The 12,340-nt window shown below is 42.9% G+C and overlaps 1 protein-coding gene across 1 annotated transcript in view; it reads left to right on the top strand.

The window, feature by feature from the left end:
• btbd11b (BTB (POZ) domain containing 11b) overlaps window positions 1-12,340 on the top strand; it is a 122,033-nt gene that overhangs the window by 70,523 nt on the left and 39,170 nt on the right. The window contains exons 2-3 of the mRNA XM_043709855.1: window positions 2,219-2,359; window positions 11,900-12,104. Coding sequence (XP_043565790.1) covers window positions 2,219-2,359; window positions 11,900-12,104 — 346 coding nt within the window. The remainder of the gene's footprint in view (window positions 1-2,218; window positions 2,360-11,899; window positions 12,105-12,340) is intronic.

Genomic DNA, 12,340 nt, shown 5'->3' with positions numbered 1-12,340 from the left:
CTGCCTTTATTCCTGATGAAGGGCTTTTGCCCGAAACGTCGATTTCGAAGCTCCTTGGATGCTGCCTGAACTGCTGTGCTCTTCCAGCACCACTAATCCAGAATCTGGTTTCCAGCATCTGCAGTCATTGTTTTTACCTTTGTGAATGTGAAACAGTTTAAACTCTGGAGCAGTTAAATAGGAGAATGCATTTCTTGATGTAGAGAATGGACAGTGTGTTTAGTTTGATACTGGGTTGCAGGGAGAGAGTGGAGCAGTGGGATTAGTTTGGTATTGAGAGAGAGTTATGAGGAGTCAGGAAATAGTGGGATTAATTTTATTTGTTTGTAAAGTTTGAACGCGGAGATATGATGGTGTGATCCTAAAAATTTATTTGGCTCTGTTTCCAGATAGGAAGAGAAACTCAGTTCAATAAGAATAAAGGGTTAAATTGTGCTTGGACATTTGGACAACGTCAAAAAGTATTGAGAAAATTCCTGAAACGTTCTGGTTTCAGATTCTTCTTGATTCACTGGCAGGGGTAGCCCTAGAGTTTGTCTGTGTGCCTCAGCATGTTGTCATCTTGGTGTACCTGCCATCTTCCTCCATTGGGCGCCATCGTTTGGCTCTTTTCCAAACCTATACTTCAGCATCTTCAAATGTCCATTGTTTTTCACAAGTGGTGAAGCAATTTTCCCACACCATGTTGATGGGTGAGTTGACCAAACATTCATCAGTGCTTTCCAGTATCTGAGCATTGAGGGGTCACAGGTTATTTGGGATTGTGGGATTACATCAGGGGCATAGACTTGGGCAGAGTGTAAGAGTCCGAGGTTTACAAGTGGGAACACTGTATGCAGCAAAAATATCACTGACATTCTGATTAATAATCAGCAGTCGTCAGTTATTGTCTATAAACATATTGAAAGGTGTCTTTATAAATACAAAGCCACTGTTATTCCCTGCCATTGGAGCTGAATGAAAAAAGTCATTATTTCCAAGGATTTTGGAGTTGGGACTGGGTTCAAGGCTTTATTGCAGGGATCTGCCTTTGCAAATGAATTTGGCGAGATAATCATCCATGAACTAACATCAATACTTTTCTAAAACAGGGCCCTCAGGAGCTGCTCATTTCTCAACTCAGTGAAAATGATTATTGTTGCCTCCATTCCACCCCATTGCTCCTGTGTGTATACTGTTAGGAATGTTTAAACCTTCATGATCACTATGCTTTATAGGCTGGGCAGTGTAAAGAGATGATGTGCATATTTGCTAAGTTTGAAAGCAGCAGGAGTCCCCATTAAACTGAGTGAGGTAAAGCCAAGAACAGCTGGAGACAATAACTGGATTGTCAGATGGATTTAGACAGTTACCGAGAACAAGGGAAATTATGTTCTGGCTTGAACTGGTTTATTGTCCAGTGAAGATAGTTTGACTTCTCAGTCCTGTGACAGCATCATTGCTAATGTAACAGTGATCCAGAAAAGCTCAAACCCCCTCACCAAACACATGTGTACCCACACTTGACCACAGCTTGAATGCCATTTCTTGGTCCATTATCCAACAATGGGGTGTATCTTGAGTAACACTTTTTTGACTTTTTATTCATGTTTATTCATAGAGCCAAGCAATCGCTCCTTCATTTGCTTAGTTCAGGGTGATTACTCCACTATTTAATCAATATTGGGGACATTTCGCAGTAATATGCAACATTGTTAGTCTTTCTCCACAAGTGCATAATGGGTAAGTACTGAGGTCCCAGTGATGTGTAGGTGCTCTGGCCTTTCCTGAACTGGTTTAGCAAGGACCAGCCTAGCTGTGGTTGTCCAAGGCTGCCACTCGACCAGTGGGGTTTGTCACAAAGGACTTGTAGCAATTCTCAGCTTTCCGATCCCTTAAAGCAAAGCCAATTAGTCAGTCTTGCTTGGGAAGGTTCTTCACAATGGGACGCGGAGATGAAAAGCAGGCAGTAGACTGAACACAATCTGCCTCTGACAAAGCAGCTGGTTTTATGATGTGGTAAAAGGGCAATTCAGTGCTACAGTAGGCATTGGCTAAAATTCTATTATCTCTGTAAACACAGGCAATAAGCAGATGCTGACTTCATAGAGAAATGTTGAATTTTTTTGTGAAGCTTGTTCTTCCATACACTATATTAACACTTTCTTAAAATGGTCTGTTTCTAACTGACGAGTCAGTGCTCTGGGTTTAAGATTTTCTCATCTTGGTTTTCCTCCAGGAATCCTGAGCCTGCCTGAGAGCCTGAACTTGAGCAAAGAGATGTGCAAGTCTGAAGGAACACCAATGTATAGTCAGTCCGAGCTCCGAGCTATTGAACAGTCCTTATTGGTCACCCGTGTGGGAAGCATTGCTGAACTCAGTAAGGAAAGAATTTAATCATTTAACCATTTCTACCTTTCCACACCACTCCTGCCCACTGTGAGACTGTAAGTGATATTTTGCTGAGATTTTAGGGGGAGACTGTACAAGTGTAATATCACTAGAGGCCCAGGCTAATGGGACTCTAGGGGCATGAGTTCAAACCTCAACGTAGCAGGTAATGGAGTTTAATTCATTTAAGTGTGTGTGTGTGTTTGTGTTTTGATAGCTTCTATTGCCCTCAACGTAAATTAATCAACTGGAAAACACAAGTAATTTACTGATAGTGTTAATAGATTTTAAAAAAGAACATTTGGTGATGCAGGAGAAACAATAGTGTGTGTTTGTGTGTGTGTAAGAACACTTCTGGATACAATAAAATGGTCTGGAATTGAAAACTGGTCATCAGACATGGTGATGGTTAGATTCATCTGGTTCACTAATGTCCTTTTAAGTGAAAGCAATCTGCAAAAGAGTAAAAGTTATCTGCTGTTCTTACCTGGTCTGGTCTGGTCAATATGTGACTCTAAATTCACAGCAGCGTGATTGATTTTTAACTACCCTCTGAAATGCCTCTAGCATTCAACTGCCCTAGAGATGCAACTCAAGAGGTTGCTGCTCAAGGCCAAATGCTAGCTGTAGAAATGACAATCCTGCGTGTAAAGAATAAAAATAAGTGCTGGAGGAGACCTCACTGGATTAAACTGGGTTAAATTATCTTGTCTCACCCCTAAGTGCAATGGTTGAAGGAGTAACTAGAATTGAGGTCAGATCAGCAATGGCTTGTTAAGAAATTGAATTTAAATTCCTCCAGCTGCTGTGGTGGTGAAGGGGTTTGAAATGCTGAATGGTCTCCTATGAGGTCGAATGGTGTCTCTTGGGGGTGAAATTGGAACCAATACTTTGAATATACTTTAATATAGGGCAGGGGTCACCCAAGGCCCAGGACTAAAACCATAGCTAAGGCAAAACCAGTGTTTTTATTTTGACAGTGATGGCAGAGGAACTAGAATCTCGAGACTGAATGGCTGCAGCAACTAGAAGCCATCTCAAGTGAACTTATCCATAGTTAGACTGTTCATTGTAGTTGTGAATCGGAACCTCTATGAGCGACTGAAGTAGAAACTCAAGACCACGAGCTGAAGAAATGAGCAGAAAAATATGCCTTTAGATAGATCACTATAACTTTAAGAAGGAAATCGGGGATAGGGAAGTAGACATAATATGGTAGAATTTCACATTCAGTTTAAGATGAAAGATTTGAATCTAAAATTAGTCTTAAACTTTTACTAAAGCAATTATAAGGATATGCAGATATATTTGGCTAAGGTAGAGTGGGAAAACATCTTAAAAGGTAAGTTGATGAAGCAATGGCAGACATTTAAGAAGATTTTTCATAACTCTCAACAAAGACACGTTCCATTGAAATAAAAGCATACTTAAGTTGGGGATGCATAATCGGTGACTAACTAAGCAAGTTGCGAATGACATCTAATTGTAGGAAAAAAGAAAGAAACAATGCTGCAAAGATTAGTGGTAGCCAAGAAGATTGGGCACAATTTAGAAACTGGCAAAAAAGTACTTTAAAACATGGAGAAATTCGAGTATGAACGAGAACTAGCAAAACAGACCATAAATACTTCTTCTACAATTATAAAAAAGGAAGAGAGTAGCTAAAGTAAGTGTAGGTCTTTTTAGAGTTTAAGACTGGGAAATTAATAATGGCAAACAAGGGGATGACAAAGATTTTGAACAAATATGTCTTCACATAGATGATGCAAGAACATCTCGAGAATAGTAGAAAATCAAGAGGCTAAAGAAAGGAATTTAAAATCATGATCAGTAGAGAAAAAAAAATAGAAAAGTTAATGAGACTAAACGCTCATTGGGTTCAATTATGATGAGTAACTACAATAATTCTCATTAGAGCAGAGAGGGTGAAGAGGCAATCTGATAAACATTTTTGGGATCATAACGTGTGTCGATCAGACAATTGTTGGGGGAGGGAATGTTTTTCAATAATTGGTAAGTCTGTGACTCCATGACCTGAATATGGGACCACCACCAAGAAATGGCAGAAGAATTATTTTTAGAGGGGGTTAAAAGGGTCATGGAGTTCTTGACCAGAATAGATGTGGAAGTGGAGTCCTGAACAGTTGCTACAAGGGAAACTTGCTACATTTGTATAAAAGATTGAAACTGCAAATACAGAGAAAGGCATTGGTACTAAGGGATATCTCTCTGGGAATGGACTAAATGGCCTCCCTCTGTGTTAGAATTTTGTGTGTATTGGGATGGGGGGTGGGGGAGAAGGTGGATGGGTGAAGAGATGCAGCCATTTTGCATGCATATGTTCTCCAATCAGCGATGAGGTGTGCAACCAAATAATCTGGTGACATTTGAAGGTTAATGTTGACTAGGACATCAGGGACCTCCTGCAGTCCTTCAAATTCTGTCATGGGATTTTTTTTAGTTTCCACATCTCCCCCAGCACTCATTCTCAGAGTGAGCCTTAAACTACAGCCCTCTAATTCAAAGATTGAAGAGTCTACGATAAATCTAAACACTTCTGCCCCGGATGTCTTTCCATGACCTTCTTGAGCACAGGCTGCTGGTGAAGGTGCTGGTTGTTAGCCTGAAGCCCAATCAATATAATGTGCTGTTCTCCATACCACGTCTACACCCCACAAACCTTCACTGCCTGATGTTCTCACCACTCCCCTGACTGAAGAACAGCCATTTTACGGTTTCCTAATGATAAGTGATATGTACAATCAATTTGTGGCCTTGTATTCCTGTTCGTGTGCTTGATGTATTTGCATAAATGAAAGCAACAGCTGGAAAGCAATAACAAAGCTTTCATCCTTTTTGGCAAATTGAGCTTACTCTGTTGGAAGGAGACAAGACAAAATCATCGTTAAACCTTGGCCGATTCCAACTTCATGTAAACTCAACTGTTCCTTTCCCCTTCAGAATAGATACAAAAGGTGAGCCAAGTCCATTAATGTTATGGTTAATTAGCTGGTGGCTGTCCCAGTTTTGTGTATCTATCTCTCCATCACCATGCTTCATTAATCTCTCTTTCCATTAGACAGGCCAATGTTATTTAGGATGAGGGAATTAAGTGATGTGACCATTCAGTTACACAGACCAGTTTCTTCAGGATTAATGGGTTGTGCCTGGCGTCTTGCTGCTTAGTCATCGGAGAACTGCTGAACCTAGTGGTCACGAGGCCAAGTGCAACAGATTGGCAGCATCTCAACGTTCCAAGACGGCATCCCTCCCCCCGACAGTCTGTCTTCTAGTTTCACCTGCAGTTGATTTCCCCACTCACTGGCCCAGTTCTCCTCCAACATGATTCCTCTGTCCCCACCGTAGCCCGGCCCCACACCACACCACTACCTGTCTCACCATGAGGTCCTGGTTTCTGGTCCCCCTCCTCCAGTGGACTCTCTTTACCTGCCCCTGCACTTTGTCTGTAGTCCCTTGCCTTTTCCCCGTCTCTGAATGCTCTGTAGCACAATGCAGGCTGCCCCACCCCCCCACCCCGCCCATTTTCTGAGCTGCTGTAATGAGAACACACACAAAGAATTGGGAGAATTGCATGCTTCCCATCAGCTGTACTGACCCAAATGATCATGCCTGACCCAGCAATGACTGATGATGTGAGGAACATTATGGATGATTTGGCTGCACCTTTGGTCTTGCTTCAGTCTCTGTACCTAGGGGGAAGGATATACCTCGCTTGCAGCCAGTGTTCACACTGGAGTATTGGCTGGGATGATACCTATGTTGTCCGAGATATTTTCAAATCAATCTATTCAGAGATATTGTTATACACCCCTGGAGCAGGTGGGACTTGAACCAGGGAACTATGATAGCCCACCAACAGGAACACTACCACTGCCGTCCTCTTATATTGTCTTAAGTTAATTTTTTTAAAAATTAAAATTTATTTTTCTTATCACCCTGTTCAGAGATGTCATTACACACAGCTGGAGCAGGTGGGAGTTGAACTCTGGCCTTTCGGTCCAGGGGTAGGGACTGCATCACAAGAGGACACCACCCCGACCCACCCACCCAACCCCCCCTACCCTACCCTACCCTACATTGTCCTTTTTTTATTTTAATCAGTATTTCTAATCGACTTGTACAGGTGATGTATTTACACACCTCTGGAACGGTGGGACTTGAACCATGAGCCTCCTGGTCCAAGGGTAGGGACACTACCATTGCACTACAAAGGCCCCTTCCCACATTGTCCTGTATGTACACAGTGAGCAGAAAGTAGCTGTTCCCTTTAAGGAAAGGGTCAAGAACAAGGGGTTATAACCTCAAAGTGAAAGGTTTAGAAGGGATTTGAGAAAAAATGTTTTCACTTAAAGGGTGGTGGGGCTCTGGAATGCACTGCCTGGGAGGGTAGGAGAGGTAGGAAATCTTTAAAAACCACTTGGATGAGCACTTGAAGTGTCATAACATTCAAGGCTATGGGCCCAGTGCAGGAAAGTGGGGCTAGTGCAAGCAGTAGTATATTTTTGGCAGTGTAGAATCGATGGGTCAAAAGGACTCTTGTATGTTGTATGATTCTGTGAGAGGTTGTGTAAATTGGGGCTGTGTTCTCTGGAATGTAAGGCATTGTTGAACCATACAAGATCCTGTGTCAACTGCTGCCTCCTGACTGATGAGCGTAGAACATGGCCAGGCGCAGCATAATTGGTCGCCCATTTGGGACTATGACGAAGAGAAATGTCTTCACTCAGAGCTATGAATCTTTGGAACACTCTAGCTCAGACGGTTGGGGTTTGCTCAGTTTTTATGGGAATATTCAGGTGGGGGTGTGGGTTTGAAGGAACTGAGTGGCTGGGGGGATTGGTGGAAGAGTGGAGCTGAGGTCAAAGATCACCCACAGATGTATGAAATGATGGACAGGCTTGAGGGACCCCATTACTAGGTCAGGAAGGGAGGCCAAATTCTTTCTAGTTTGCAAAAAACAAAATGTTTACCTGTGTACACTGAATTTTGTTGCTGTGCATGAACATTGTTGTGTTTTTATGTGTTCTTTGTTATAAGTTTAATAGAGTATATCTTGCCATATTGTGTTGTCAATTCCCATTACCTTGCTGCAAGCAAACACTATCTCAGACTTAAATCGCCTCTGTTACTAGCGTCTCTGCCCTTGGCGCCTCAACCTTCCAGCTTTGCTAAACACAGCACCAAATCCTTAACACGCGGTTCAGATGATCAGTGTTGGCTGGCTCATGATTGTTTGAACTGTTGATTGAAAAAGCGTCTTGCTTTACTGAATGCCGCTAAAACTGCCAAGATGTTACTGAGAAAAATGTCTGTAAACACTTCTAACAATTGCATTTCAGAAATAGAAACCCTCTGTTTTAACTGTATTATTAAACACTGCCATACAAACAGTACCGCTTCAGAACAGGAAAGCTGCTGCTCAGTGTGTTGTAGTTATTTTACACTTCAAAGAACACAAGCCTGGTTTACGGATTTCTTTTTTCTCGTAATCTAACCATCAGAACCTTGGTCACATTCTAGTGAGTCTACAAGACCCCTCCTCCTGAGGCCAATATACTGAAGCTAAGGTGCAGTATCCAGAGCTGTATACAGTTAACTCGCATTGATTTAACTGGGGCATTGCACCGCTATGATAACACATCCTTTCCTTTATAATCTAGTCTTCTACTTAGGCTATCTTTCCTTTAGCCTTAATGATTAATTTTTACCTGATTATTGCATTTAAGTCATCAAACTCTTAAGTCTTTTGGCACCATCACTGTTCCTAGCTTTCCACCTTTTAAGTAATACTTAAACTTGTCATTTTTGGTCCAAAAGATTAGATTGTAGGTAACCAGTTAGTGAAAAACAGAACTGGAGCCATTCTCCATGCTGTCTTATTTCTGGGATATTTGAGACTGTGATGAGGAGAAGGTCTTCACTCTGAGGGTTGTGAATCTTTGGAACTCTGTAACCCAGAGGGTTGGGGTTTGCTCAGTTTTTATTACAAGCGTATACATCCTATATCAACCAGAACCCAGCTTCGGATTTTATTATTAATTTGAAATGTGGGCTGGCCAGCAATTTTATTCTGTCCCGAGTTGCCCTTGAGAAGGCGGTGATGAGCTGTTTTCTTGAACCGCTGCAGTCCGCATGACTCTCAATGCCCTGAGGGAGGGAATTCCAGCATTTGAAAAGCTCACCAACAGCAACCAAGAAGCTTGACACCACCATCCAGGACAAAGTAGCCCACTCGATTTGACATTCACAAGCATCCACTCCCTCCACCATCGTTGCTCAGTAGCAGCAATGTGTACCATTTACAAGGTGCACTGCAGAAATTCACCAAAGATCCTTAGACGCCACATTCTAAACCTAAACCACTTCCATCTAGAAGAACAAGGGCAGCAGATACATGGGGACATCACCATCTGCAAATTCCCCTCCAAGCCACTCACCATCCTCAATTGGAATTATAATTGCTGTTCCTTAAGTATTGATTATTTAAGAAAGAGGGTAAGGACAAGCCAGGGAAGTACAGACCAGTGAGCCTAACGAAGGTGGTGGGCAAGTTGTTGGAGGGAATCCTGAGAGACAGGATGTACATGTATTTGGAAAGGCAAGGATTAATTAGGGATAGTCAACATAGCTTTGTGCATGGAAATCATGTCTCACAAACTTGATTGAGTTTTTTGAAGAAGTAACAAAGAGGATTGATGAGGGCAGTGCATAGACGTGATCTATATGGAGTTCATTAAGGTGATCGACAAGGTTCCCCATGGGTTAGATCTCATGGTTAGCAAGGTTAGATCTCATGGAATACAGGGAGAACTAGCCATTTGGATACAGAACTAGCTTGAAGTTTCAGGCTGGAGGCCTGTGACCAGTGGAGTGCCATAAGGATCGGTGCTGGGTCCACTACATTTCATCAATTATATAAATGATTTGGATGTGCGCATGAGACGTATAGTTAGTAAGTTTGCAGATGACACCAAAATTGGAGGTGTCATCTTGATTACAATGGGATCTTGATCAGATGGGCTAAAGAGTGGCAGATGGCAGATGGAGTTTAATTTAGATAAATGTGAGGTGCTGCATTTTGGGAAAGCAAATCTTAGCAGGACTTATACATTTAATGGTAAGGTTCTAGGGAGTGTTGCTGAACAAAGAGACCTTGGAGTGCAGGTTCATAGCTCCTTGAAAATTTAGGCGCAGGTAGATAGGATAGTGAAGAAGGCGTTTGGTATGCTTTCCTTTATTGGTCAGAGTATTGAGTACAGAAGTTGTGAGGTCATGTTGCGGCTGTACAGGACATTGGTTAGGCTACTGTTGGAATATTGCGTGCAATTCTGGTCTCCTTCCTATCGGAAAGATGTTGTGAAACTTGAAAGGGTTCAGAAAATATTTACAAGGATATTGTCAGGTTGGACGATTTGAGCTATAAGGAGAGTTTGAATAGGCTAGTGATGTTTTCCCTGGAGCATTAGAGGCTGAGGGGTGACCTTACTGAGGTTTATAAAATCATGAGGGGCATGGAGTTGGGGAGTCCAGAACTAGAGGGCATAGGTTTAGGGTGAGAGGGGAAAGGTATAAAAGGGACCTAAAGGGGCAACCTTTTCACACAGATGGTGGAGCGTGTATGGAATGAGCTGCCAGAGGAAGTGGTGGAGGCTGGTACAATTGCAACATTTAAAAAGCATCTGGGTGGCTATATGAATAGGAAGGGTTTGGAGGGATGTGGGCCGGGTGCTGGCAGGAGGGACTAGGTTAGATTCTGATATCTAGTCGGCATGGACAAGTTGGACCGAAGGGTCTATTTCCGTGCTGTATGTCTCTATGACAGTTAAGAACAGGCAATACATGCTGGCCAGCCCTGAGGCACTCACACTCCATGAATGAATTAGAAAAGAGGCTCACCAGTCCGCTGTTTAGGAGCTGATTGGTGGGTGATGGGGGAGTTGCCTCATTGGTGGGGTAGTGTGATAGCTGCCGTGCTGCGCACTCACCCACAGCCCAGCGATGTGCAGGTTAGGTGGATTGGCCATGGTAAATTGCCCATAGTGTTCAGGGATGTGCAGGCTTGATGGGTTGGCCATGGAAAATGCAGGGACAGGATGGGTGTGGGTGGGTTTGGGTGAGATGCTCTTCAGAGGATCAGTGTACATTCAATGGGCCGAACGGCCTGCTTCCACACTGCATGATTACATTGGCTGCACTATATGTGATTCCAGTCATCGTGTTTGATTCTTGGCTGACTTTGTATTAGCCTTGCAAGCCACTCAGCTGAGTTAAAGGAGATTGGCTCAGGACTGCCACCAGGGCAACCAGAGACTGGGCAGGAAGGCAACCTGCAAGCCTCCCGTCGTAACAATGGATAAAGCTCTCCCGTTATCAGATGTGATTGGTGTTTTTAGCTTGTGACTCACTGGCCACACGATATATTTGATGGTGTAACAAATGCCCTTTAATTCACAGTTTACATTGCAACGAACATCTGTGAGAATTTAAGTTGTCAGTTGCCAGATTCTGCATATGTTTTCGCGATTGAAACATCTGTAAACCATTTTGGTAGCGGCCAGGATTCTGGGCAGATTATTCTGAAAATAGACACTAAGGGTGATGCTTCAATCCTTGGTGAGAAAACCTTTAACCCATAAAACCACAGTCCACACCTCAAATGCTCACTTGGAACAGACTTGTGTGCAGGTTCCTCACAGAGCAGGTTTCAGCCACCGTTATTCCTCTGCGTTCAGTACCTCTCCATTCTTCCCAATCTTCAGTTCTTATTCCTTTTTCATATTCTATCCATCTCTTTGTCAAGTGTAAAATCGCAAAGCAGTGGCCTTTTGGCCCATCTCTCTCTAAAAACTATCCCCTTTTCCTTTGCTCATGAAATTCTGATGTTTTTTTTCCATATCTCTGCAGAAAAAAAAACAAGTGACCAAAGATTTATATCTTGCACTCATCAAATTTCAAGTGATCACAACAATTTATATTGTGGAGTAGTAATTTTAAGTGAGATAAACAGAGTAAGGATGGGTTGTCTTGAGAGGAAAGGTTGGACAGGCTAGTCTTGAAATGTTTGGAGTGTAGGAGGCAATTTGATTGAAACGTACAAAATCCTGAGTGTTCTTGATAAAGTGGAAAGAATATTTCCTCTTGTGGGAGAGCCCAGAACTAGGAGTCACTGTTTAATAATAAAGGGTCATCTATTTATGAAAGGGGTAAGGAGAATTCGTTTCTCACAGAACGTCATGAATTTATGGAACTGTCTTCCTCAAAAGACAGTGAAAGCACAGCCGCTGAATGTTTTTTAAAAGGCAGAGGTGAATAGATTCTTGGTAAGCACAAGGATGAAAGGGTATTGAGGATGTAATCAGATCAGCTGTGATCTTATTGAATAGCACAGCTGGCTGAGTGACGTACTCCTGCTCTTAGGTTCATCGACATGAGACCCACTGTCCAACCTCCGTTGGGTTGAAGATGTAGTCCATGTGAGATTGAATTAACCCCTTGATGTGTTCTGCAGGTGACCTGGTATCTCGGGCAATGCATCACCTGCAGCCGCTGAAGTGGACACAGTGTGGGAATGGAACGCCAGTTCATCATAAACAGGGGCCACTGCACTGGGAGTCTGAGGCCCTCTATACCCTCTGTTACTTCATGCACTGTCCACAGATGGAATGGGAAAACCCGAATGTGGAGCCATCCAAAGTCAGCCTCACCATGGAGAGGTATCATGAGTAGTACAGCACCCAGCTCTTTTTACTTTTGTAACACAATTATCATCCACGTCAGCCAGCAAACATCTAACCTCTCGGTCTCTCTCGGTCTCTCTCTCTCTCTCTCTCTCTCTCGGTCTGTCTCTGTCTCTCTCTCTCTCTCTCAGTCTGTCTCTCTCTCTCTCTATCTCTCTCTCTTCCTCTCTCTCTGTCTGTTTCTCTGTCTCTCTCTCTGTCTCTCTCTGTCT

The sequence above is a fragment of the Chiloscyllium plagiosum genome, chromosome 19 (genome assembly GCF_004010195.1).
Source record: "Chiloscyllium plagiosum isolate BGI_BamShark_2017 chromosome 19, ASM401019v2, whole genome shotgun sequence".
In the NCBI taxonomy this organism is placed as follows: domain Eukaryota; kingdom Metazoa; phylum Chordata; class Chondrichthyes; order Orectolobiformes; family Hemiscylliidae; genus Chiloscyllium; species Chiloscyllium plagiosum.
Note: the sequence above shows the minus strand (reverse complement) of the source record. Positions and strands in the feature narration are given on the sequence as shown.